At 48.6% G+C, this 27,208-nt stretch overlaps 2 protein-coding genes across 6 annotated transcripts in view; one reads left to right on the top strand and one right to left on the bottom strand.

Moving 5' to 3' along the window:
* The first annotated feature begins 756 nt into the window (after window positions 1-756).
* Window positions 757-14,065, top strand: LOC118207300 (synaptosomal-associated protein 23-like). Of its 5 annotated transcripts, none has more exons than XM_035380776.1 (10): window positions 806-904; window positions 1,001-1,163; window positions 5,895-6,003; window positions 7,835-7,876; window positions 8,231-8,279; window positions 8,583-8,700; window positions 8,934-9,107; window positions 11,335-11,479; window positions 11,826-12,832; window positions 12,943-14,065. In XM_035380776.1, exons 2-9 carry the CDS (start codon window positions 1,153-1,155, stop codon window positions 11,886-11,888), a joined length of 711 nt encoding a protein of 236 aa, XP_035236667.1. In that variant the 5' UTR covers window positions 806-904; window positions 1,001-1,152; the 3' UTR covers window positions 11,889-12,832; window positions 12,943-14,065. The 5 variants fall into 5 exon arrangements, with proteins under 5 accessions (XP_035236674.1, XP_035236667.1, XP_035236638.1 ...); XM_035380747.1 differs by having other exon boundaries at window positions 12,921-14,065; XM_035380756.1 differs by having other exon boundaries at window positions 12,877-14,065.
* A 597-nt stretch (window positions 14,066-14,662) lies between these two features.
* The window catches only part of sptb (spectrin, beta, erythrocytic), a 28,912-nt gene continuing 16,366 nt past the window's right edge, over window positions 14,663-27,208 (bottom strand). Inside the window, 19 exon segments of the mRNA XM_035418598.1 lie at window positions 14,663-16,706; window positions 17,167-17,209; window positions 17,410-17,583; window positions 17,968-18,230; window positions 18,487-18,550; window positions 18,791-18,864; window positions 19,520-19,716; window positions 20,052-20,136; window positions 20,534-20,672; window positions 20,976-21,220; window positions 21,315-21,465; window positions 22,099-22,322; window positions 22,806-23,010; window positions 23,477-23,607; window positions 24,138-24,416; window positions 24,829-24,918; window positions 25,454-25,669; window positions 25,983-26,246; window positions 26,935-27,081. Of these exon segments, the coding sequence (XP_035274489.1) occupies window positions 16,518-16,706; window positions 17,167-17,209; window positions 17,410-17,583; window positions 17,968-18,230; window positions 18,487-18,550; window positions 18,791-18,864; window positions 19,520-19,716; window positions 20,052-20,136; window positions 20,534-20,672; window positions 20,976-21,220; window positions 21,315-21,465; window positions 22,099-22,322; window positions 22,806-23,010; window positions 23,477-23,607; window positions 24,138-24,416; window positions 24,829-24,918; window positions 25,454-25,669; window positions 25,983-26,246; window positions 26,935-27,081 (3,180 nt within the window). The 3' untranslated portion in view covers window positions 14,663-16,517.

Below are 27,208 nucleotides of genomic sequence, written 5' to 3'. Positions count from 1 at the left end.
GTGTCTGAGCTCTACTGAATTTATTAGTGTTGCCAATAGACATACCATTAAAAAAAATCTGGGCAAAAAGTTAAAACAAGTGCATAAATTCATTCCAAAAAGATAAATATTTTACTAGCAAATGTGGGAAAATACAAGTCAATATACAACAAAAGTCAATATGCAATACGCTGTATAAAATATCAGTTTCATTCAAACATTTGAAATTGGCCAGCAGCAATATGCAACAGTGGCATCGGCAGTATTATTTTAAATGAATGTCTGCATTTGATAATTGCAGCCTATATGAATAGCCTACAATACCACCAGAAACTCAGCATTTCCAATGTGCGGCAAGTGAAGAGACTGATTACACCTGACTTCACATTGCAAAATTTAATTGTCCACTGCGCTCTTATTGGCTTCTTCATAATAACATCTACGTAGCAGGTATGTTTTAAGTTTTGGCAGTAAATCGACAGACAAGTAGAATGAATGGAATTTTGACTAAATGTAATATTTGCATCCCAAAGTCCTTTCCATTTTGACTAGTTGTGGAATTGTAACTTGGCATGCATATATTAATCTAGTATAAAAGTAGCTTGTGACACACTGCAGAAGTATTCATCAAAATAAAGTCGATTTTTAGAAATAAGACTATTGTAATTTGTACTATGTGACTCGACGTGTTAAACCAAAACAAAACAAAACGATGTGTGACTACGACATCGTAACCGGTTACCTTTTCAGATGACGCAAGGCTGATCCCAAACTCTTTTATACGCATGTGTGGATAGTTTGGAGTTTGTCGATCAGACATGCGCAGTACACATTTGACTCAACTGAAGGAATTTAGCTAGTTCACTAGTTTGCTTGGACAGCGGAGGGTCAGACACAGGAGGCTTTCAAACTTGGAATCGTTTCTGTAAGTAACATTTGGTTTGCAGTCTGCCAGTAAACAAGAAAGAAGAAAGAGAAAGTGTTATTTAAACGCGTCTGTGTTTCCTCCTACTCCCCATAGATACCAGATATCAAGAGGAAAGTCCCCCCATCTGTTTTTCAAAGAGGAACTAGCTAGCTAGCAAGCTGCCGAAGGGTTTTACTTGCTTTGCTAGCTATCTAGCTAGCTAAATATCACCATCCAAGAAAAGGGGAAACTTTTACAGTAACACGATGTTAAGACAGTAAGTTGGCTAGCTTGCTAGCTGTCGACCACTTGTTGCGTTTTGGTGAGGTGGCGGACTTCTAACAGATGTACTTTTTACTAGTAAGGTTGAGGTAACTTGGATATCGAGCTATCGTTAACTAACATATTGGTGTTCGGGTGGATCGGAAAAGCTGGCAAACCTAGTTAGCTAGCTTACAAGTTTTGCTAACTGATAGTTTAGGTAATTTACTAGCTAAGTTAATTAACTTAACTAGCTAACGTCAGCTGAGTTTTTAACCGACTGTTGTTTAACATTAAAATTAGTTGTCTCGGTAAGGAACGAAAAGATCAGACGTTGCCAACGCGGTTCGCTGAACAGGCATATTATAATTACTGACTACCAGGTAGGTACCATAAAACCGAAGGCGTTTCTCCAGTTTGCAAACAACACGGCTGGGTGAACTATTCGTTCCTGAGCCTGCGTTGCTGCTTGATCACTGCTGTTGTGTGTCATGTGTCTTAACAGAGTCCATCGGTCATCATTAGTATGGTTGGAAAATGTGTATAGACACATCAACAGAATCACAATGTTGAATAACTAGCACAAAAAAGTGCTAGTTGTTTAGAAATGAACACACCTAACGTTACAGTAAACGTTAGAGTTTCAGTAGTATTTTATAAGCCAATTCATATTTTGTTTCCAAAACTGAACAGAAGGCGTATTCAATTTCATCATGTGACCGGTTAGTTATGGCTTGAAAAACGTATTCCCATGACCTTCTAACTTTTGGCTGAATGTTATCGGTCTAATGCCATGACCTGTAAAGTTAAACTCAGTATTACAACTCATACGAACACATTTTCATTGCAATTTATGTTCAGGAATTCCGGATGTGAACAAAATATTCTTGACTTTCCGTATTGTGGACTTGTAATAATACACGTGCATCTGCAAGCATTGGATTTAGGTGCTGTCGGGATGATAAAACAAAAATAAAATCATTAATAACTGGATGTAAACGTTTATGTCCATTTGGCTAGACTGATTGTATGAATTGGTTTTCCCTAGCTATGAATGGTGCAGTTGAACTTGACTAGCAGCTGTACTATTGCCGTTTTGGTGGACGGAATAAGCCCTCTTTGTATGTAGAAAAAACCTGTTTTTTGTTTGTTTGTTTTTTAGAATATCTTTGGCTTTGATTAATGGTCACAGATACATTTAGGATACTTATATCTGTCCCAAACGAAGAGCTTTCGTCCTTGTTGTACTGTTACTTGGGGGATGTGGTTGTTTGTGTCAGGATTTATATATGTATCTTTTTTTTTTTTTTTTTGGAATTGGGTTGGGTTGTACTGAGGCCCCCCTCATGGTTGGTTGTGCAGCATTTGAATTAAAAATCCTGTCGCCCCTGTGTTTACGGTTGAGTTGTAATACATTGGCGCAAAAAGTAAAGTCTGGAGAAGGAAGCCGAGAATGAGCGGGGACATGTAAAGGCCCAGTGAAGCGCGACCTGGGAGAACTGGTTTGTGGGGACGAGCTGGAAATGTATGCAGCTGATAGGGGGCAGGGACACGCCAGCAGGCAGCCAGCCCGAGAGCTGCGCGTGTTTCCTGTATCTTCAGAGTCACGCTCATTCTCTGAAGTCGTCCGCCATTAGAGAGCGACGGGCGAGAGGTGTTAATGTCAAGTGTTTGCTGTGCGAGAGTACCACCCTGAAGTGGGCTGGTGGCCTGAATGTGGAACCAAAGAGCTTCCGCTCCATAGCAGTGCCGCACTCAAGTGCGCAAACACATTCAATGCTGAACAGTGAAACAGACAACTGTACACTTGTGGGGGGAACAAAACATCACACATTTGTGATCTTATACCGGCTTAAAGGGTTTAAATGGTTAATTACTTTTCATCTTTTATCTTGTTCTGAATCGGTCTCTGTACTCATTGGATAGACCCTGCATTTGCCCAATGGACTTGCCTACTTCTTGAAACAAATTGCAAAACGCTTGTCTTAGTTTTGTTTTTGCTAGGCTAATATGGTTCTGTGGTGAAACCTGATGCAACTGAGGGATTTACCATTTCTACAACTAGGAACTACAAGAAACTCATTTGAAAAACAACTTCTTTCCATTAGCCCTGTGGCTGGTTGAACACCCAGATGATTCAGCCTCTTGTCACAAAAACATGAACGGCTCTATCTATACTATAGACATCGAACCGACTCGACTAGTTGAAGTTTTTTTCCCCAAAGAAAAACTTGCTTTCGTAGTTACACTCATTTGGGTCAAATGTATCTTAATTTTTTTTCAAGTAAAATGTGGCAGACAAAAAAAGATGTTTGAATTGATTCAAATACAATCTTGCTGTCGTTGCCTACTCTGACGTGTCGTTGCTAATTTGTAACTGTAACCTATGCTCTTTGAGAAAGTGGGTCCTGTATGAGCCCTTGGGTCTAGGTGTGCATTTTAATGTAGCTAAAGGCAATTGATGTTTGTCAGCACCACCGTTGTGTTCAGTTTAATTCAAATTCAGTGGATTCGGGAAAATTCTGTAACTGAAACATCCCGTCAGCACGTTGAGCTCTGTCTGGGGGACACATTCCCTGTGCAGGGCTACTGAGACTCCGGACTGTGTCACGTGACCAAGCTCACTCTGTGCTACTCGACTCGCTCATGCAGTTGGGTCAGAAAGTTCTTAGCTGAAGTGGAACTGGGAACGGGGAAGTGGGCTGTATATGTATCGTTTGACCAGTGACACTTTCACCAGCCACAGGGCAGCGGTTAGCTTGCAGCAGCGCTCAGTCTCGGTTTCCAGTAGAGATGGGTGTGTGATGTCAGTCTCTCTTCCCCTGGGCTGCTGAGCTGGAGCATTCAATTCAGTTCTGTTCAGTTTTATTTGTATAGCGCTTTTTAACAAGAGAACTGTCACAAAGACACTCTACAGAGTAGCAAGGCAAGGAACGGAGTAAAAAAAGAAAACTCAAACAAAGTGTGAACCCCCGAACAGCAAGTGCATAAGGTTAAAAAAAAAAACTCCCAGTGGGTAGAAAACCCTCAAACGGTGGCGAGAAAAAACTCCCCAACGGGAAGAATCCTGGAGAGGAGCCCGGCTATAGAGGGGGAGCCCATCCTTCACAGGCCAGCCTGGTGTAAAGGATGTGTGTAGCAGGCAGGTTTCAGGGCTGGGGGCGGGGGGGGTGTTGGTGGTGGTTCAGGGTCAGCACTTTGTAAAAAAAAACAGGAAGGACTGACTGGAACTCCAGAGGAAGCGAGTTCCGTCCAGCGCAGCGCAGGAGCTCCAGAGGTAGAAACGACGTTGACCTCTGAAAAGGTTCTGCCGAGCCGTCATTTTTCATTTTAATTTTCATTTCGCTCTCTTGTCCAGCTTTGTTGAGCTGTTTGAGGGCAGGCCCATTAGATTTTTTGTTTATTTTTTGTTGTTGTGTATCCAATAGCAGTGTTTGTTCAGGCCAAGTGCTTTAATGCCACAATAACAGTTACTGGCACCAACAGCTAGAGAGAAAAAATGCAAATTACTTAATCAGTTTTGAGTCCAAATGTGCTGTTTACAATCTACGATGGTAATAAGGTTTCGTAAGCCTTAAAATATGCAGTGGAAAAACTCAACACAAATAAAATGACCTCATTTGGCGTAAAAGGCAAAATAAGTTTTTTTTTTCTTTGCTTATGCAGATATACTATATGTAGCTTGTATTTTTTGTCTCATTACAAACCATGTTAAATTCAGTTTTAAACACCACAAGTAGTGCGCGAGAACTAACTCCAGTAACAGTGTATATTCATAAATGCGTATTATTGGTTGGTTTAGGAATGGCTCAGTGATAGTTGGGATTGACTCTAATCCCATTTTCTTGGAAGATGACAGTTTTTCAGAGAAACCGGTGGAAGCCAGTTCCCTCCAGCGGTACCCTCGGTAACGGGTGCCTGAAATGGGTAATGTCGCTGATGAATTAAATTTTGCGGCGAAGAGGACCACGTTAACTCTGTCGCCACCGTGGTTACGCTTTCCCCCCCCATAGTTTTGCCTTGGGTTTAATTTGAAAAAAGGGTCAATGACCATCTCTCTCTCTCTGTCAATATTTGATTTTAAATACAGATCTGGGGGGGTCATGTTTCGGGCTCGTTGTTCCTGCAGCGTCTAGTCAGGCCTTTCTCTCGGTCTCGAGTCTCGCTCGTGTTCTCAAACACACACACACACACACCCACCTGCTGCACAGACCACAGTGCTGGGGCCTGTGCGGTTGGTCTAGACCACTTGTGGCCTGAGATATTTCAGTGCTGTTCCTTTAGCATCTTCCTCACTGTGGGTGTGCTGTATGTGTGTGTGACACACTCCAGAGCGGGGCTTTAAAGACCAGAGAACAGAGCCTGACGCAGACGTCTGTTTAATACAAGCTTAATATAAGCCTAGAACATTCCCCCCCATCCTGATCATTTCTGTTACTGTTGCTAATCCACGACTTTCTGGGTACTGTATATTGCTAACTTTAATTAATACAGTAGCAATACACAGTATTTATTAACCAAGTTGCTTCCTTATTTAACATTTGTGGTAGGATTAATTTATGTTTAACGTGATGAAGTGGCCCATGGTTTTCTACAGGGGTGTAAAATCATGAGACTGAGCGGGTGGATTGTCCGCCTCAGTCTTTTGATTGACGCTTTGGCCGCAGCATAGTGATTGTCACCGTGCTGCAGCGATTATTAGTGACCCCCCCCCCCCCCCCCCCCCCCCCCCCCCCTACCCCCGCAGGCCCCAGAGCACCGCCGTGACTGGAACCGGAGGAGGAGAAACCAACATCAACATGGATGACATGACGGTGGAGGACATCGCCTTGAGGGCCAACCAGGTGACGGATGAGGTGAGCGTGCTCTGTCTCCCGGGCGATGAGGACGGCGGCGGGGGGATCGAGCTGGCCCGGCCCGTGCGCGCGTTCCGTGCGTGCTGTGGAACGAGGACGATATCGGGCCCTGTTCTGTGGCCTTGAGAGAGACCGCTTCAGCCAGACCACAGCTTTTATCTACACATTCTCTCTCTCTCTCTCTCTCTCTCACCCGCTCTCACTCCCTTCAGTGAGTCGCACACATACACACATGCACACAAACACGCACACACGCATGCACACAGGCATACGCAAAACCATGTTTGTTTATGGTAGCTAACATTAAAAAACAGTTTCCTCAAGTGATTGTGTTCTTAACCCTGATTAACTTTTCTCTAAGACTCCTACCTTCAGACTCACAGTGCATCTTCAGCTCTTTTCTCACCTGTCTGTCTGTCTTTCTGTCTCTTCTCCTGCTGCCTTTCTCTGGGATGGACCTCCGGTGTGGTCCGGCACCTGCTTGTAAGCTGTGGGTGGGAAGGCATGCTGGGAAATGGTGTTCTGGGGTCACCACCACGCTAATCAGCAATGCAGGAGCTGGGGCCTGGGGTAACTGCACTTCATGACCTTTAACCCCTACTCATCTCCCTCCCTCCATCAACCTCTCCTTTTAGCTCCCTGTCATAAGCAGCTTCTGCTTCTCACTGTAAGAAAGGACCATTTCCCATGAACCTCTAACTGCCACCTCTGTCAGACTAATGATATTTCTGCTGTTCGTTTTCCTAAAGAGACCAGGTAAGTGGTTTCGGAAGCACATCGGGAAGCGCGCTTGGAAATGCGTATTGAAAACGGTGCTTGGAAACGCTCATCAAGAAATGGCGCTTATTGGCTGGAGCTTCTGGTGCATGCAGAAGATCTCTGCCATCCGTAGCCCAGCAGACGGCGCTTTGCGGAAAGAACCGCTAGCTGATTGTTGTGAAGACGCTCTCTCAGCCCTGCGAAACTGTGGTTTTCCCCGCTGAGTCATACGGGCCCACTGGCACTTCCACCCCCTCTGACCGCATGTGACTCACCCGAGCTGACCGTCACATCCTTTCCTGCCGTAACCCTTGCCAATGGGGGGGGGTACTGCACTGTACATTCGCCTGTGGCCTTTTTGCATAAACTGTTGCAGACTGAGGGCACAGAGTACACGCCCCCCCCCTCCGGAAGTGGAGCGGCGCGCTCTGTACGCACGCCTGATTGTCCTGAAGGAGGTCAGGTGACTGAAACGACGTCACTCGTTTCTGAATCGTGCCCTGATTGTCCTGAAGAAGGTCAGGTGACTGAAGTGACGTCACTCGCTCTGTGAATCGCATCGCTCGGGCGGATGACCGTGTCAGAGTCGCTTACATTCTCGGTCAGCTTCACCCCATTCAGCTGTTGCACCAAGCTCACCTGGTTATTAATAGACGCGGTCACACCTGGACGGACTGCATTCCAGCACCGTCTTCTGGTGGCTGTTAACTGGAACAAACCAGGCTCTCGGGTAAAGGCCGAACGGAGTCTTGCCAGCCTGGTGTTTGCCAAACGCGTCCCTAGAAGGCCGACGGAAATGATCGTCCGAGCTCCTGAACCGTGTGAATCACAGGCAGCTCTGTTTGCTGTATTTACAGCAAAGGCCACTTGTGTGAAAGCTGTTATGACTTTTTTTTTTTGTCGCTTTTTTATCATGTTCCTTCATCTGTTTTTCAGAGATAAGTACTCATTCTGTGTGTTTGAATGTGTGTGTCTCTGTCTGCCACGTGTCAGAGAAGATGGGAAAACTCTGAAGTTTCCCCATGGCTGATTGGGTAATTTCTGTGTGTTTTTTTTTTTTCTCGTCATTTAGTCCCTGGAAAGCACCAGGAGAATGCTCCAGCTGGCCGAGGAGGTGAGGCATGGCCTAAATGACATCACGATCAACAATGTTCATGTTCCTTTAATTAGAGGGGGCAGTGTGGTATAATGGTCAGAGAACACGGAGGTTACGAGTTTCATTCCCAGGTAGAAGCTAGGTACTTAATCAATCAACCGGAATTAATTAAAAATATCTAGCTCTACAAAAAGGCTGTATGTATTGTAAACATCTTCCCCTGCATGTGTTCTGACTGTGTTCCCATTTTAGCCAGCATTAAATTATTAACATTTTCTTTTAAAAAGGAGACTTGAGAATTAGCCACCCTTGCAGGCTTCCCTGGTGGGAGTGGTGAGTCAGTCCTGACCCTGTCTGTCTGTCCGTCCACAGAGCCGACAGACAGGGGTGAACACCATCACCATGCTGGATGAGCAGGGAGGTAGGTGTACTGCTCTGGGGTCTCTAGTTCATCCCAAAAACGTCCTGGAGAGTCATTGGCCGTATTAATGTTTGTGTGCCCCCCCCCCCCCCTTCACCTGTGAGCGCTAATATAGCAGGTGATTCATTACAAATGTGATTCTGTTTTTATTATTGATGCTCCAAGTTCAATTCTCTCCTACTCTCACTCCTCCTCTCTCCACCCCACTCACACTCTCTCTCTCTCTCCCCCTTTCACTGACACACACTCTCTCTCCCACTCCTTCCTCCATCCCTCTTTCTCTCTCTCCATCCCTCCCCTCAGAACAACTGCAGCGGGTGGAGGAGGGCATGGACAAGATCAACGAGGACATGAAGCAGGCGGAGAGGAACCTGACTGACCTGTCCAAGTGCTGCGGCATGTGCGTGTGCCCCTGCGACAGGTGAGCCTTCTCCTGCCCCCTAGTGGCAGCGGCGTGAGGGTGCTGCTGTCTGCTCACTGATTTGAACCAATGCTGGGGAGAGCAACGCGTTTTGATTGGTTTAAAAAAAAAAAAAAAAAAAACTGGTCACAGTAGCTCCTCCCATTATGATGTTCAGCCTCGAATGAATCTTGCCCCCCCCCCCCCGATATGTGGCCGCACGCTGTTAACGTCCACCTGCCCGCGTGTTTCAGGGTGAAGTCCATCGAGCACGACGGGCGCTACAAGCGCACCTGGGGCACGGGCAGCGAAAACGCCAGCGCCGGAGGCGGGCAGGACGGGGTGGTGTCCAGCCAGCCCTCCGGCATCCGAAACGGCCAGGCGGGCGCCCAGGCCCAGGCCGCCCCCTCCGGGGCCTTCATAAAGAGGTGAGCGCCTCTGCCTCTCGCCCCGGCCCAAGTCGGGACGTCCCGCTTTAATTCTCACCTTAAAATGAAAAAAAAAAAAAAAAAAATAGCCGTTTAGACCCTGGAAACCAGCTGAGGTCAGTTTACGATATAATCCACTGCATTATCGAGTGCTGGGTAACAGCATATCGAGTGCTGGGTAACAGCATTATCGAGTGCTGGGTAAGAGCATTATCGAGTGCTGGGTAAGAGCATTATCGAGTGCTGGGTAAGAGCATTATCGAGTGCTGGGTAACAGCATATCGAGTGCTGGGTAACAGCATATCGAGTGCTGGGTAACAGCATATCGAGTGCTGGGTAACAGCATCGAGTGCTGGGTAACAGCATTATCGAGTGCTGGGTAACAGCATTATCGAGTGCTGGGTAACAGCATATCGAGTGCTGGGTAACAGCATATCGAGTGCTGGGTAACAGCATTATCGAGTGCTGGGTAACAGCATTATTGAGTGCTGGGTAACAGCATTATCGAGTGCTGGGTAACAGCATATCGAGTGCTGGGTAACAGCATTATCGAGTGCTGGGTAACAGCATATCGAGTGCTGGGTAACAGCATTATCGAGTGCTGGGTAACAGCATTATCGAGTGCTGGGTAACAGCATTATCGAGTGCTGGGTAACAGCATATCGAGTGCTGGGTAACAGCATATCGAGTGCTGGGTAACAGCATTATCGAGTGCTGGGTAACAGCATATCGAGTGCTGGGTAACAGCATATCGAGTGCTGGGTAACAGCATTATCGAATGCTGGGTAACAGCCCCTGTGTTAAGAGTGCGGTTTTGCAGCAGATTTGTCTTGGGGGGGAGTATTATGTGTGTTTGCAAATGCAAATATTTGTGTTTGCTTCAGACAAACAGACAAACGCTTAGTTAACCAACCAAACCGGACGAGGTGGAAAGAGCTTGACTGAGCTCATATAGGAAATGTTTGGTGTGATTATAGATGTGAATGGTGGTGTTGCACTGGCCTGTTATGATGCATGCAGAACACAGGACATTATGATAAGCCTTGCTTATTAACGGTCATAATGTTATTGCTAGCAACAGTAAACCCAGGAAAGGGACGACACCTGTGTCTGTATTAATAGGACTCAATAGAGGAAGCAGAAATGAAGGTTCACTGTGCTAATGCTACTTTAGCTAGCTCGTCTGCGGTGTGACTGAATGTGTAGATTACAAGCAGTGCCAGACTGCCATTCTGTCCCCAGAACTTCTCTGAGCACGTGCAGTGCCTCATGCAAAATCGCACGTTAATCTGATCTTGCGCACGTGTTGTTTTGGTTCTTTATAAGCGCGGAGCGCAGCGCATCGCTGCTGGTGAAATGGGGAAGTAACAGCTGAGAGTGGGGGGAAAAAAAGGCACTTCCTGGTGCTGAAAGTGAGAGAGAAGGCACTTCCTGGCGCTGAAAGTGAGAGAGAAGGCACTTCCTGGTGCTGAAAGTGAGAGAGAGGGCACTTCCTGGTGCTGAAAGTGAGAGAGAGGGCACTTCCTGGTGCTGAAAGTGAGAGAGAAGGCACTTCCTGTCTCAGCTCGGTGTGTCTCTGCAGGTGCAGATGCAAGCATCCTGTAGCTCACACACACCTCTCAGAGCAGGCCTAGTTCTGAGGGGCCCTGAAGGGACCCAGTGGGGGGGGGGGGGTGTGCGTGTGTGTGTGTGTGTGTGCGTGTGCGTGTGCGTGTGCGTGTGCGTGTGCGTGTGCGTGTGCGTGTGCGTGTGCGTGTGCGTGTGCGTGTGCGTGTGCGTGTGCGTGTGCGTGTGCGTGTGCGTGGCTGCGTGCATGCGTGGCCGGGTGTGCGCGTGCGTGGCTGCGTGCATGCGTGGCTGCGTGCATGCGTGGCCGGGTGTGCGCGTGCGTGGCTGCGTGCATGCGTGGCCGGGTGTGTGTGTCTGCGCCCATGTGTCTGTGTGTCTCTTGTGTGTGCATGTCTGTGTACATGCATCTCTGTGTCTGTGCGTGCGTCTCTGTGTTTGTGTCTCTGAGTGTGTCTGTCTCTGTGTGTTTGTGTGTGTCATTGTGTATCTGTGTGTCTCTGTGCGTCTCTTGTGTGTGTGTCATTGTGTGTCTCTGTGCGTCTCTTGTGTGTGTGTCATTGTGTGTCATTGTGTGTCTCTGTGCGTCTCTGTTAATCTCTGTGCGTCTCTGTCTCTCATGCCTGCTCATGCCTGTGTTCACCCTGCGTCTCTTGCGCAGGATCACCAACGACGCCCGGGAGGACGAGATGGAGGAGAACCTGGGTCAGGTGGAGGGCATCATCGGCAACCTGAAGTCCATGGCCATGGACATGGGCAACGAGATCGACAAGCAGAACATCACCATCGACCGCATCACCGACAAGGTGGGGCTCGCCATCGTCATCATCACCATCAGCCTCATCCTCTGACTGGTAGTGTGTGGTGGTGTGTGTGTGGTTTTGGGATAACGGTCACTATTGGATGAGCGTGTCAGAAGACACGCCCACTTTAAGGGTTGCAGTTGACATTGCAGTGTCACCGTACGCAGCTCCAGATCAGAGACGGTAGGTCAAATTTTGGGTGTGTCCCTGCTCCACATGAGCCTGCTGCCGCTCCCCCAGCGCGTTCCCCGGGCTGAGCGAGCGCCGGCCAATCAGCGGTGGGTATATGAAGGTGCTGAGGTTGCTGCTGAGTCACCTGACCCCCTCTCCCCTGCGCTCTCCGTTACAGGCCGACATGAACAAGGCGCGGATCGACGAGGCCAACCAGAGAGCCAACAAGCTCATCAAATAGAGAGGGCCGTGCCACAGCCCCTCCCCTCTGCAGTGCTCTCTTCCCCTCCTACCATCCCTCCTTCCTCTCCTCCCATCCCTCCTTTCTCCCCGCCCGTCTTCCTCTGACAATCAGTGAGGGCTGTAAACCAACCAATGGAAGACAACGATGCTGTTTTCACGTTAAAAAAAGTCCTTCGTCGCAAATCAATGTCTTCCTCACTGCTATTTGTAGCTGAAGGCGCAGGTCTGTCTGTCAGTCAGTCTTGTTTTCTTAGTTCTTAGAGGTTTGGTTAAGGACTTCAGGCTAATTTGTGATGTGCAGTATGTATAATTGTCAGTGGTTAATCACTGTTTGCCAACATACACATTGAAGTGCAGTTTCTGCTCTAGTAAATTAAAACGCAGTAAAGTGTAAGAAAGTCATTGAAACAACAAGCCGTTTCTTATAATGTCATTCTGTACTGTCCTTGTCGTTCACCATCTAGTGGCCTAGCAGTGAAACAACAGTATCTAACTCTTGTATTTAGTAATTGTTAACTAATATTTAGTAATATGTAACAGACCAATACTAAATTTCGTAATTGGCTCGGCAGGTAATTTTTTTTTCTTGTATCTAAAACTGTCATTTCATGATGGTGTTCATCTACATTATATTCATTTTATATCCGTATACTGTATGAATGAACCATGACAAAAACATAAGCCTTTTAAAAAAAACATTTTTTTGTGATTTTTTTTTTTTTTTTTTTTTTTAATTCAATTTTAAACCGAAAAATGTCCGATCTCCGGCCGTAAGTATGAGTTTCGATGGCGGAACTGGTCCCCCGTCCCGACGGCACGCTGTGTGGGGTCAGCCCGGGCTCGCGGGTGAGGTAAAATATCTCGCCGTTCCGCCGTGAACTGCAGAGCGGCCGGGATTGTGTGGCGGCTACGGCGAAGCTTCGCTCTTCGACACGGGTGTAGGTCTCCGTTGGGACGGGTGCAGGTCCCCGTTGGGACGGGTGCAGGTCTCCGTTGGGACGGGTGCAGGTCTCCGCTGGGACGGGTGCAGGTCTCCGTTGGGACGGGTGCAGGTCCCCGTTGGGACGGGTGCAGGTCTCCGCTGGGACGGGTGCTGTCCTCCGCTTTTCTGACCCCTGTGCGTGCCTTTTTCGAAGACCCGTTTCCCTCAGGACTGGATCCTCTGTACTGTACTCCGGACTGAGGCCGGCCTCTTCTCCTCACAGGGACCCGATTTCCTGGGCGTAACCGCGGTAACGTCCAACGCAGCTTTAGGATTCGCCCTCTTTGTTTTTCCGTCGGTGATGGTAGTTGTAGTTCTTCCTCGTCTGGCCTGTGCCACTGGCTGACAGACATGCTGTAGTTCCTGCCTGACTTCTGACTCTTAACGACTTAAGCGTTTTTGTCTTGTTTGAATCTAAAACTTTATTGTCGGTAAACGAAAGTGCCTCTCGCAGCCTTTTCTTTCGAGCACCAGGTTTGAAGCTGAAGCATTGCAGGACCACGCCCACTGTTTGATACAGGAAGCTGTGTTGTAATAGCTGTGTATCAGCGAGAGGGGGGGTGTGTCTGTCTGCCCCCTTAATCGCCATGGCAACCGGAGCTGCAACTTGCCACAACTCATGTTATTTCATGCTTGCGCGTGTGACGTCACTGCCCTAATTAAAACTCCCAAGTCTGTTGGCTGCAGATTGAATGGATTCAGTGCAGAGGTTGGGGTTCTGGGGGGGAGGGGGGGGAGGGGGGAAGGTGCCTCTGCGTTTAGGCCACACCCCTCAGTACTGCTGTCCTGCAGTGATGAGTGTGTGGCAGCTGTCTGTCAATTCAGTACTGCTGGTTTAAAGCCACGTAATTTACACACAGAGCTTTTACTGCCTCCCACTGTTCACCAATGGAATGTGACGGCAATGGCAGCAAGTCTTGAGTCACCTTAAAATGGAGGAAGCCTGAGTCTGTCTCTATTGTAGGATGCTCAAACATTTTTGCCGTTTTTTTTTGTAAAGATTTTTTTCCCTCTTTTTTTGTTGTTGCTGTTTTATTTAATTTCTTCATTTGAACTTAAGAAAGAATAATTAATTGAATTAAAAAGTGCCTTTATTTCTCTTCAAAGTACACTAAAGCTTCTGCAGCCTTCTCTCTTAAGTGAAATGTATACTGGTATATTTGTATTGTTTTAATAAACTTCTATCAGGCACCTCTTTTCTCACTCTGGTTCTTTTTTCATTTTCCGGTTTGTTGACTGACTGTTTTCTGACTGATTGGGTGCTGGGCTGATCACGTGGTGCCCTGTTCCCAGATGGGGCTCGGTTGCTGTGGAAAGCCTGTCGACTACAATACCGTACGGAAATTTTACTCTAGAGCAGGGGTGCCAAACTACATACCCGGAGGGCTGCAGTGTGTCTGCTGGTTTCCAGTGCATTTTAGCACCAGTGATTCATTCAGGCCATTGATTGGCTAAACACTCCACACGCACACAATGTTCTCGAGGCCTTAATTGGCTACTGATTGAAAGGAAACCTCAAACACCTGCAGACACACTGCGGCCATCCAGGACTGGAGTTTGACACCTCGCTCTTCAGGCGAACATCATAAGCATGTTTCCCTGAAACTGGGTGAAAAAACTGCACATGCACAAATAAAATACCCAGCAGTTGCAAGTAGATGAGGCCTTTGCAGACAAAACAGACTGTCACCCCATCCCCCCCCCTCCCTTACCCTCCATAACAAAACCAGCAGCCCACACTCTTCTCCAAACTGGTAGGTTTATTGTTTTTGTTTTTTTGTTTTTTTTTTCTCTCGGCTCTCAAAACGTCAGACCTGTGCAAACCAACATTTTGGAAAATGGATACACGGTTACTGAGTAGAAAACATACAGGCTAAACCCCACTGAAGGGACCGGAGAACAGGAAGCTGAGGACAGAGGAGGACGACATGCGCTGCTAAGCCTTCGGGCCGACCGGACTGGACGGGGAACGGGGAGGCGATGGGCGAAAGGGCCGTTTTAAGGACGGCTTCAGGTGGGTGCAGGTCCGCGGGAGTGAGGGAGGTAACGGCTGTGCTTTCAGTGCAAGGCTGTCCTTCAGGAAGGACGCGAACTGGCCGCTTCTGACGTGTCAAAATAAAAGGGGGGAACTGCTCTGTGCAATTGAAAAAATAAAACTGCTATAGTCCGCTTTTCTTCTTTTCCCATTTCGGTTGATAATTAGAAATATAACAAACTCTTAATATAAACACATTTTCCACATATATATTTTTTCCCCCCTATGTAAATTTTTCAGTCAGTGATTTAAAAGTAAATCTACGTTTGTGTGTGAGTATTCTCCCAAATTATCTACGATCTTCCACTGGGAGAGAGCGACCGGCTATTGAATTTTTAAAATCTTTTTAAAGAAATAAAAATAAACATTAACTTTTTAGAATAAATTGTGAACTTAAAGATTCTTTCACCTTTCACTTGAACTCTTTCTAATTCTTCTTCTTCTTCAGCATCTCTTACTTCACTATCCGTTTCTCCCAACAGTTCCTGGAGCCTCAACATTCAAAATCCCGGGAAAGCATTCTATTCACCTATTCCCAGGAACCTTTCCCATTTTGTGGAAAAGCTTCTTGGCACTGAGTTTAGAGGGTGGGGGTGAGGGGAGGGGGGTATACTGAGATGGAAGAGGTGTCACGATGGCAACAGGACAAGTTTGACCCCCTTCCTATAAGAGTTAGCACCATATTCAACAAAAGTTTACTCCATAAACAAGGAACACATTTGGACACACTGTGTATCATGTCAGTTGGAAATCTGTAAAATGATACATACACTTTTTTTTTTGCCATAATTCAAGTTTTTTAAATTAAAGATTGTCTGCAGTTTGGGGTTAATTTCTAAACCAGTATAGTGTTTTAGTGGTGTCTGACAGTTCTGAAGTTAGTTAACTTTATAGTTTACCAGACAGTTTATAAATAGTCTCATTTTAAAATCAGTGCTACCTGCTTCCAATAGTCGAAGATTAACATTTCATAATTCTCAGAGGGAACAGTTTGAATACTTATTTGCATTTTGACACTGGGTGCGTTTATGCCATATAGTACTATACAACCCAGTATTTCGCCAAATCTGTTAATGTGTCATCAGAAACAGCATTTACAAATAATTTAGCCCATCCTGATGGAGACTCTAATAGAACCTATACCCTGACGCTAACAACACAGTATTACTATTCACAACCATTTCTTTATAGGAATAAGGCAAATTAACAAAACTTTTTAAAAAGTCTTATGGTATGTAGCACACACAAGTACAACAAAGCATGCCGAAAAGGAAGCAAAAATAAAAAAATAAAATCCTAAGGAAAATAAAATAATGCTATCATTCTTTGGTTGATCGTGAAAGGAGCGTTTGTGTTTTTGGTTAAAGTGTGGATCTGTTGAGTGTAGAAAAGAGTTAAAAATTCAGCATTGCAGAAACACTGGCTTAAATACAGGCAGGAAGAGAGTGATTTGCATTCCTACTTAACATATTATTATTATTATTATTATTATTATTATTATTATTTTAAATCTTACAAATTTTTTGTTGATGTAAAAAAATCAGGACAGTGATTAAAAAGGAAGCCTGGCTGCGCAGCGACCTTTGACCCTGGCCACACCCGCCCCCTCCTCATTTCTTTTTTGTAAACAAGCTGAACCTCTTCTCCTTGTCCTTCTTGGCAGAACTGGCTTCTGGGAGGGCGAGGGACGAGGGCGGGGGCAAGCTGCGGGCCCGTGCTCCCGAGGGTCCGGCGCCCGCGTCCTCCGACTGGGGATCCGACGCCCTCTCCAGAGCCTGTTTCCAGCTCTCCAGCTCCTCCTGCAGGCGCACACGGGCATTACAACACAGGTCCGTTCTGCCAGCGCTGGGCCAGCCCTGTTCCTGGAGATCTACCGTCCTCCTGTAGGTTTTCACTGCAGCCCTAACAAAGCAGCACACCTCACTCGACAGCCAGAGATCTGGTTGAGCTGCTAATTAGTAGAATCAGGTGTGGAAAATTAAGGTAGAAATTAAAACCTACAGGATGGTAGATCTCCAGAAACATTTAAGACACGTACATGAGGACAGTTTGAAAAGCCATATTAAACCCAACTCATTTATCTTCCTTTCTTGAGGCACACGCAGAACATTACTCAGAGTACACTTCTTCACCCCGGGAAATAACTTTTTTTTAAAATTTTTTTTTAAACAAACTACTCACTGGACTTCACTTCAGACGGACCGCACTTTTAATAAGCGGCGTGTGAAAACTACAGCTCGACCTGCGACGTGGTCTCACCTCGTCTTTGCACTGGAACAGGTACTCGCTGCCATCCGCCAGCCTGCAGGAGCAAACAGAGACGGGCGCCTCAGTCTCAGGCGCAGGACGGTATTGCGCCGAAGCGTTAAAAAAAACAAAAAAAAAACAAGAGGATGTCGGTTTAAACTCGGGCGCCGTTCGCGGCCTAGCGGGCTAATGGGCTAGCGGCCTAGCGGCCTAGCGGGCTAGCGGGCTAGCGGCCTAGCGGCCTCGGGCTCTCACCGCAGTTTGAACACGTGCTTCTTCTTCTTGTAGTGTGGCAGGGCCTCGAAGACGGCGCCGCCGAGCTGCAGCGGGTCCTCGCCGTGGTACGTGACGCCGTAGCCGTAGCTCTTGACGTCCTTGTAGGCGGAGAGCTGCCCGGGCTTCAGCACGCAGTACAGGGTGTTCCAGGACCTGGGCAGGTAAGGGGTAAGGAGTTGGTCTTGCAGCCTAAAGGTCGCGGGTTCGATTCCCTGCTGGGACACTGGCCGTTGTGCCCTTGGGCAAGGTGCTTAACCTGCAGGACTTCAGTATATATCCAGCTGTATAAATGGATACAATTTAAATGCTATGTAAAAAAAATTTTTTTTTTTAAAGTTGTGTAAATCGCTCTGGATTAAGAGTGTCTGCTAAATGCCTGTAATGTAATGTAATGTAACAGGTGAAGGGAAGACACAAACTCTCTCACAGCTTTAACTCCTTGCTGAGAAAATGCTCTCTGTACAGGAGGAACCGAGGTACAGTGAGCTCCATAATGTTTGGGCTAAAGACATATATTTTTGACCCTTGAGCTCGGACCTGTTCGAGGCCTTCTTTCCGGTTCCGTCTAGCTCGTGCTTGCGTCCCAGCATGCCCTCCAGCAGCACAGCCTGGCTCCTGGGGGGGTCCGTGGGGAGGGTGGCGGCCTTCTCTGTGTCCCTGGGGGGCGGAGCCAGTCCTGGCGCGGAGGGGCCCGTCTGCCCGGAGCCGCTGGCCTGCGTCTCAGGCACTGGCAGCGCTGCGGGCTCCTCCACAGACCCGTCCATCCGCCCCGAGCTCGAACCAACGGGCCCGGAAGCAGACTAGGAATAACACACACACACACACGCACAACGGAGATCTGAGAAAACATCAGAGCACACACATGTACACACACACACACACACACACATGTACATGGGTATGCACACATACACGCACACAAACACACACACACATACAAACACTCACACGCACACACACACACAAACACGTCCTTCATATAATAAGGGGAAACTGCCTCAGGGCTCAGTGGGAATTCTCCTGTATGTGAACATGATAAATCAGCAGGTAACTGACCAGAGAAGGGTCCTCTACGGTGTAGAACTCTGAGGACTCTTCTGCAAACCCGGTGTCTTCTCTCCTGAAGAGGAAAGGTCACAGTTCAGTCCTCAAAGGTCAGAGTTCAGTCCTCAACCACACTTACAGTAGCAGACAGACAGGAAAACTCCTGGGCCATTTTATAAAATTAATTAAATTTGTTTTTATTGTATGTCAAATCTTGGTGAACATTGAATGAAAAAAAAAAGAGCCAAACCTGGAGCCCTCATGTGAGGGCCCTCAGGACAGGGATTGGCTCTCCTGGGAAAGGGGCGGGGCTTACCTGCTGTCCCTATCAGTGCGCTGCTCCTCCTCTGACCTAAGCTGCTGCTGTTTCCTCAGCTCCAGCAGCTCCAGCTGAAACATGGAGATACAGCACAGTGAGATTACAGCACTGAGATACAGCACAGAGATACTAGCAGGATATCACAGCACAAAGTTATGATGCTGTCATAGTGATGCAGCACACTCAGCACTCACTACGTTGACAGCAAATCACTGGACAGAAGAACAGACAGACAGATGGACTGACAGACAGACAGACGGGCAGACAGGCAGACAGACAGACATACCGTGGTCAGGCAGACAGACAGACAGACAGACAGGCAGGCAGACAGACAGACGGACAGACAGACGGACGCACTGTGGTTAGGCAGACAGACAGACAGACAGACAGAGAGGCAGACAGACAGACAGACGGACGCACCGTGGTCAGGCAGACAGACAGACAGACAGACGGACGCACCGTGGTCAGGCAGACAGACAGACAGACAGACAGAGAGGCAGACCGACAGACAGAGAGGCAGACAGACAGACAGACAGACAGACGCACGTGGTTAGGCAGACAGACAGACAGGCATGCAGACAGACAGACAGACAGAGAGGCAGACAGACAGACAGACGGACGCACCGTGGTCAGGCAGACAGACAGACAGACAGACAGACAGACAGACAGAGAGGCAGACAGACATACCGTGGTCAGACAGACAGACAGACAGACGGACGGACGCACCGTGGTCAGGCGCTGCAGGGCGGAGAAGCGCTCGTCCCAGGTGGAGGCGGACTTCTCGAAGGCCTCGTGCCTCTTCAGGAGCTTCTCCACCTCGTCCACCGTCTGCCCCAGGTCCCTGCTGGCCACGTAGGGCTCCTGCGCCACCAGCCAGGCCTCTGCCACCGAGGCGTCCCGCGAGAACTGGCACACCTCCAGCACTGCGAGACATCCCGCCATGGGGGGGGGGGGGGGGGCGGAGACGGCAACAGTGAGCAAATCACAGGCCACTCCGAGGCACAAACAGGGGCCTCGCCAAGGGGAGAAGATCTCATTGGGCCCCACCACTTCAGAAAATTCTATATTCTAATATTTTTTTGAGGGCCCCTGTCAGTCAAGGCCCTTAAAAATAATCTTAACTCCTCCCCCACACATGGCACCCCTGGGCCTTGCATAAGGGTGTTTGGGTTGGATCCCATCACCTACTTTGGATATATTTTCATGGAGTGTACGGTAGTATTTCTACACAAGATCAAAATGGTGGAAGCTCACTCACATAGCCTGAGCCAGTCCCAACGCTCATCCCACTTGGTCATCATCTCCTTCTTCTTCTCCATCAGCTGGATGAGCTTCTCTTTGATCTGGTGGGGTAGGGGGGGCAGCAGTGAAACCCGGTTCAGGCTACAGGCTCCTCCTGACTGGTTCAGACAGGAGGACCCCAGACTGCAGCTCCAGCGGGAAAGCTCAGCTCAGTTAGCAGTGAAAGAAGTCAGTTAGCGCAAGACTCCACTCCAAACTGGGAGCAGTCAGTCTGCTTGACCAGGTGGTATCAAGGTTTACTGAATGATTTTGATTAAAACAGCCATGGGTCTAAACCTGGAATCTTCTGGAATACAACGGTAATTTTAAGGGTTCATTTAAGCCTGAATTATAATTATACTTGTACATTCATTAACAAAATAGTAAATCTAATCTTAAATAAAACAGTTTAGTTTTTTGGGCACAGGCGATTGACCCCTGACCCCTGACCCCCCTGACCTCTGGAGAGTCCCGGTGCTTGCGGGCCAGCAGGGTGCGCCCCAGCTCCACACAGTTGCTGAATTTGGGGTCTCTGGCGTCGATCTCTGAGCGGATGCCCTGGTGGTACTTAATCAGGAGCTCCACCGAGGACACGTCCCTGAGGAGGAGAGGGGGAGAGGAGGGAGGAGAGGGGGAAGGGGGGAGAGGGGGAGAGGAGAGAGGAGAGATTGATGAAGAGAGAAGAAAGAGGGAGGGAGGAGAGGAGAGAGGGAAGGGGAGAGGAGAGAGGGATGAATGAAGAAGAAAGAGGAAAGGAGGAGAAGAGAGAGGGAAGTGGGGAAAGAAGAGAGGGAAGAGAGAGCCTTCAGTCTCTAGCGGCCCGCTGCACCAGTCCCCTTCCTCACCGCCCCTGCCCTCCAGACACCCCCCCCCCATCCCCCTGGCTCCCCCCAGCACTCACCTGGGCTTCTCCTGGGTCTCTATCTGCTGGATGATGCTCTCCATCCAGGCCAGCAGGTCCCTCACCATGGTGAAGAAGCGGAACTTGTCGGCCGTGTCCACCAGCTGGGCCCGCCGCCCGTCGCAGGCGTCCAGCAGGGCCTTCCAGGCCTCCACCACCTCGTGCTCCATCGTCTGGATGTCCGTGGCCTGGTCACCCGCGTACTGGGCGTGCAGACGCGTGGCGGTGTCCTGGAACTGCTGCACCTGCAGGGGGCGCACACAAAAAAAAGGATCAGATTCTTTACAACTGCACTAATTCCTCCTCTCCAGAGGGTGGTGCTCCGCTGCCCCTCTGTACCTGTTTTCCCAGCGTGCTGATGTCCCTCTCAAAGGCTGCGTGCATGCGGTGGAAGGACTCGGCTTTGCTGAAGTCCTCGCCCACGTCCTCGGGCAGCTGGGTCTGCTTCTCCTGGATCTGCGCCACCAGCTCCTTGCCATCATAGAAGTACCTGAGGAGCAGGGGAGACAGAGATCAGGTCTTGGGTTCCTCTGTTGTGTTTGCATGATATATCGGCCCAGTGCCATTTCACTAATTAGTTCTACTACCTCCTGGCTGAAGAATTGTGCTGATTAGCAAATCTGGGTGACTGGAACAAAATACTGAGAAGTTACTTTCTTACTTACTGATTATTTCTGCTAATACTTCTACTACTACTACTACTACTAATAATAATAATAGTAATGCATAATGATAATAATATAAATAAATATAATTCTACACCTGTATGCCAAGTGCGATAATAAAACTCATTTTCCCATCATCATCAGACCGCCATGTGCTGCAATAACACTCATTTTCCCATCATCCTCAGACCGCCATGTGCCGTAATAAAACTCATTTTCCCATCATCCTCAGACCGCCATGTGCCTTAATAAAACTCATTTTCCCATCATCATCAGACTGCCATGTGCTGTAATAACACTCATTTTCCCATCATTCTCAGACCGCCATGTGCCTTAATAAAACTCATTTTCCCATCATCATCAGACTGCCATGTGCTGTAATAACACTCATTTTCCCATCATCCTCAGACCGCCATGTGCCTTAATAAAACTCATTTTCCCATCATCCTCAGACCCACTTGAGGATGTCGTAGGAGGAGGTGAGGAGCTGGCCCCGGGTGTCGATGAGCTCCAGCAGGTCGGCCCAGCTCTCGTTGATGTTGTCCTTCCACTCCGCCATGGCGGCCGCCTCGCTGTGTCCCGACTCGATCAGCTCGTCGATCGTCTGGTTCACCGCGTCCACGCGCTCCTGGCCCACGGACCCCGTCTCCCGGGCGAACTCGCGGAACTTCTCCCGCAGGATCTGGTTGGTTAGGGGGGGACGAGAAACGGCGTCACACACACAAATACGACGCCTTAATTATAATAAAAAAATAAATAGTATAATCGAACAAATATTTTTAAAAAATCTATTACAGTTAAATCCGGAAGTATGAAGACAGTGGCGCTGTTTTTTGCTGTTGTTGGCTCTGTACTCCAGAACATTGGATTTGAAATGAAACAGTGAATATGTGGTTAAAGTTCAGACTTACAACCACATAGGGTGATCCATGTAGGAATTACAGCCCCTTGTATAGAGTGTTCCCATTTTAGGGGATCAAAGTGATTGGACTATTCAGCTATTTTTTGGCGAGCTGTGTCTCTTTGCATCATTAGCTCATGCACAAGAAGGCTAACAAAAGTTCTAGAGTTGATACTAGGTGTGGAATTTGCATCTGTAGTCTGTAAATGTTGGTTATTCAGCTCAAGTTGTGGGTATTTTCTCTTAACCCGCCCCCCCGCTCACCGTGACGTGGTCCAGGTCCTGGCCCATCTCCTGGGAGGACGCCACCAGGTCGCGCTCGGCGATCCACTGCTCCAGGTCCTCCACCTCGCGGCTCAGCAGGAAGTGGTGGTAGACGTGCTCCAGCTTCTTCCTGCGGTCGTCGGCCTGCTCCTTCAGCCCGGCGTACTGCTTGTCCACCTGGCCCTGCCGCCGAATTATGGCCTCGCTGCGGGGGGAGGGAGGGAGGGGGGGAGAGAGAGAGAGAAAGAGAGAGAGAGAGAGAGGGAGAGGATGAAGACAAGCAGAGAGACAGAGAGGAAGAGAGGGAGAGAGAGAGGGAAACAGAGAAAGGGAGGAGGGAGGGGTATAGAGAGACATACAGCCAAAGAGGATGGGAGAGAGGGAAGAGGAAGAAAGGGAGAGAGAGAGGAGGACAGATAGGATGAGAGAGGAAAGAGGAAGAGAGGGAGAGGAAGAGAGACAGAGGCAGAGAGAAACAGAAAGAGAAAGGGAGGAGGGAGGGGGATAGAGAGACATACAGACAAAGAGCATGGAAGAGAGAGGGAAGAAAAGGAGAAAGAGAGAGAATGGGAGGGCATGAACACGTGGCCTGACTTCACAAAGACCACCTGGAGAGGCTCATGCGACACTCAAAAAAGCGGGAAAACGGGGGCCTCTGTGCCCCCACGCACCCGTCAGGATGGTCCTCGGCCAGCATCTTCTGGGCGCGGTCTGCCAGCTTCTGGACGGAGTCGCCATAGGCGTCAACATTCTGCTTCTGATTCAGATGCCTCTTTAACATCAGCATGGCGTTCTGCTCATCCTGGGGGTAGGAAAGGGAGAACACACACACACACACACACACACACGCACGCGCGCACACACACACACACACACAGACACACACACACACGCACGCACGCACACACGCGCGCACACACACATACACAGACAGACACACGCATACATGCACACACACGCACACACACACACACACACACACGCACGCATAAAAAAGAAGCTCGTCAAGAACAAAAAAGGGAACGTCTGCTCTTTAATTGTGAACACAGCTGCAATAGGTGTCAACTGCATTCTAACAAAGGTACTCAAGCAGAGTAATATAAGAGCTATAAGGTACTTAAGGTACTATAACTATACTGTATACATTATAAATAATAAGGTATTTATAATGTATAAACACAGAAACATACTATTCATATGGAGTTCACAGATATTGCTCAGGATGCTAAAACACAATAAACTTATCACTGCTAATACAGTTTAAATTACCCTTTCATGCCCCACCTCCAGGTAGGCGCCCCTCCCCCTACCCCCACTCCCCCCCGCCCCCACCTTGGGCTTTTCGTCGGAGATCATGTAGAGCTCCTGCTCCCCGATCCAGGCCTCGGCCTCGTCTGCGTCGCTGTAGTACTGCTGCGCCTGCCTGGAGCCGTCCAGCCGCTTCCCTCGCTTGGCCACCTCCTCCTGCAGCCGCGCCCACACCTCCTCCAGCTCCCCCGTCTGTTCCCCGATGCGGTCCGACTCGGGGCTGCCCCCCGCCACCATGCGCCGCCCGCGGTCCAGCACCTCGTCTATGCGCGGCTGGTGCCCCTCGATCTCCTTCTGTAAGGTCTGGGGTGGGGGCGGGGTGGGTGAGGAAGAGGGAGGGAGGAAGAGGGTTCAAATATGAGCTGAGAGCTTCATGTGTGACCTTCTCTACCAGTACTGTAACTTCAGCCACTGTGACATTAGAACAGCGAATAGTGAAATAGTACACAGCTGCCAAACAGTAACACCTAGAATTCATGTAATAACTCTGTGACCAATATTTTGACTAATTTTTTATTTATTAATTATTCTCTATTATTCATGTAATAATGTTTAACTGATACTACCCAGAAAGTGTGAAGTCACAAGCAGCATCACTACAGCTACTGTAGTCCCGATGGTGTGCGTAATGTGACTGGAACCTCCAGCCATGTTACCTGCAGCTGTGTATGTAAGCAAAGCAGGTATGACCTCAGCTCATCTGTGATGTGCTCACCTGGTTCTTTTTCTGAAGCAGCTGGACGGCTTGGAGATTGTTTCCGTGCTCTTGTGACGTTGCCTGGGGCAACCTCTCTTCAACCCACAGCTACCGACAGAGAGAAAGAGAAAGATTATGAAGTCATGAACAAAAGATTATAGGGCATCTTATTTGTAAACATTTCAACACACATACAAAGACTGATTGATCAACTGATTTAGTTCAGTTCAATTCAACTGCATTTGCATGGTGCTTTTTACAGAGACCCTGTCACAAAGATGCTTTACAGGAAACTAGGAAACCAAGGAAATTGATAGATTGATTGATTGACTGGTTGATTGATTGGTTGATTGAGTGACTGATTGATTGATTGATTGACTAATTGATAACTGACTGATTGATTAAAAAATTGACAAACTGATTGATTGACTAACTGACTGATTGTTTGATTGACTGATTGATTTATTGATTGATTGACTATTTGCTTGATTGATTGATTGACTGACAGACTACTGATTGATTGGCTGACTGACTGACTGATTGGCTGACTGTTTGATTGACTGACTGACTGACTGATTGACTGATTGTTTGATTGACTTATTGATTGATTGATTGATTGATTGAGATGAGAGGGCTTTCTCACGATCTCGTCGGCGAGGTCCCTGTAGAACTGCTGCACGGCCTTGGCATTCTCCAGCTTGTCCCGCTTCTGGGCCAGCGGTGGGAGGAGCCTCTGGAACTGCGTCTGCAGAGCCTGCTGCTCCGCCTCCAGCTCGGGACTCTGGGAGGCGCGGCTCTGCACCGCGTCCCTCAGCTCCTCCATCTCCCGCGCCCGGTCCCGCACCTGGTTCTCCACCGTCTGGGAGGAGGGCCCCAAATTCCCCAGCGGGGCAGTCAGGGTGAAGGGTGAGGCAGGCGCACACATTTGAGACATCAGACATCCCAATAAAACCCCCCCCATTACTGTTCCCCTGTTATACCACACAGTCTACAGATTTAGTTGGGGCTGTTGACTTGGCTCTACAAAATAACCAAGAGCTGATACACTTTGAGAAGCCAAGATGAAGAATTATCCTGTATTTCATAAATACACATACACATACATACACACACATACACACATGCACGCCACACGCACGCATGCGCGCGCGCACACACACAGGCACACACACCTGGTGTTTCTTGAGCAGGATGTTGGCGCTGGTCAGGTCCTTGACGTCCTCGTCCCCTTGCAGCTGCTGCTGCAGGTCTCCCAGCCACTTCTTGGTGTCGGCCAGGCTCTGGTCCACCAGCTCGGAGCGGTTGGCATCGAACAGGAGGCGGTCCTTCTCCTGGGTGGTGGACTCCAGCTTGTCCCACAGCTCGTGCAGCTTGGAGAGCCGATCCCTCACCACAGGGCCGAACTCAGGCTTGGCTTTCATCAGCTCATTGCCCTCCTGAGCACACACACACACACAGGAACACACACACACACACACACACACACACACACACAGAAACACACACACACAGAAATACAGAGTAACACGCACACACACACACACATACATACACACAGCCGAGATCAATGTGTATTCTTATTGTGCAGCAGATGTAAAGACCCTGAGACATTACCGTGACAATAAACAAGCTTCAGTCACTGATACTTCCTTCAGACTCTTACTCTAATAAATATACAGTAATGAATATCAAAATACAAACAGTGAAGGAACTAATTCACAACCTCCCCCCACTTCTCCCCACCTATCTCAGGCTCTCGGCCTCCCAAGCTCCCTAAACTGACAGCCTCAAACTTCCTGCTTCTCTGAGTGCTGTTGCAGAGTAGCCTCACTCCCACCCCCCACCCACCCCCCACCTCCCACCCTCTTGCTATTTTCCCTCTGACTCATCAGACATGTGATCTTCATTTCTGGTTATGGCAAGCAGCAAGGTCTGCTGGTTTTTTGTTTTTGCCTTAATATCAGCAAGCTATTCAGACCCAAGGGATCAGGTGAGGTGTGACCGCTTTAACTGACCAATTCACTGCTGTATGACAACAAAAACCAGCAGACCTTACGGCCTGAGGGATGAAGATCACTGCCTTAGACACTCCTCCATGCCCACCCCCGCCCCCCGCCCCCCCACCTGGTCGATCTTGTCCAGCCAGTCCTTATTGGAGGACAGCTCGGCCATGAAGGCCTGGTGCTTCTGCCACCTGCTGTGCAGGTTCCGCGCCCCATCGTACGAGGTGTCCTGGGCGGTCAGCATCTTCTCGTTTATCCACAGGGTGAGCTGAGGGAGGGGGCGGAGAGGCAGCGGAGAGAGAGAGAGCGAGAAACGGAGGGATAAGACGGACACAGAGACGTCAATCAGAGAGAAGCGATGGACCCCTCAGGGCCTCAGGGACACTCTTGCAGTG

The sequence above is a fragment of the Anguilla anguilla genome, chromosome 1, assembly GCF_013347855.1.
Source record: "Anguilla anguilla isolate fAngAng1 chromosome 1, fAngAng1.pri, whole genome shotgun sequence".
Lineage (NCBI taxonomy): Eukaryota > Metazoa > Chordata > Actinopteri > Anguilliformes > Anguillidae > Anguilla > Anguilla anguilla.
The sequence above is the reverse complement of the archived record's forward strand: the minus strand, read 5'-3'. Positions and strand labels throughout refer to the sequence as shown.

Excerpts from the sequence above, each read along its gene's own strand:
- LOC118207300 (XM_035380776.1), top strand. Across the intron at positions 8,280-8,582 it reads CATGCTGGATGAGCAGGGAG|AACAACTGCAGCGGGTGGAG; the intron begins GTAGGTGTACTG and ends CCCTCCCCTCAG. Across the intron at positions 11,480-11,825 it reads TCGACCGCATCACCGACAAG|GCCGACATGAACAAGGCGCG; the intron begins GTGGGGCTCGCC and ends TCTCCGTTACAG.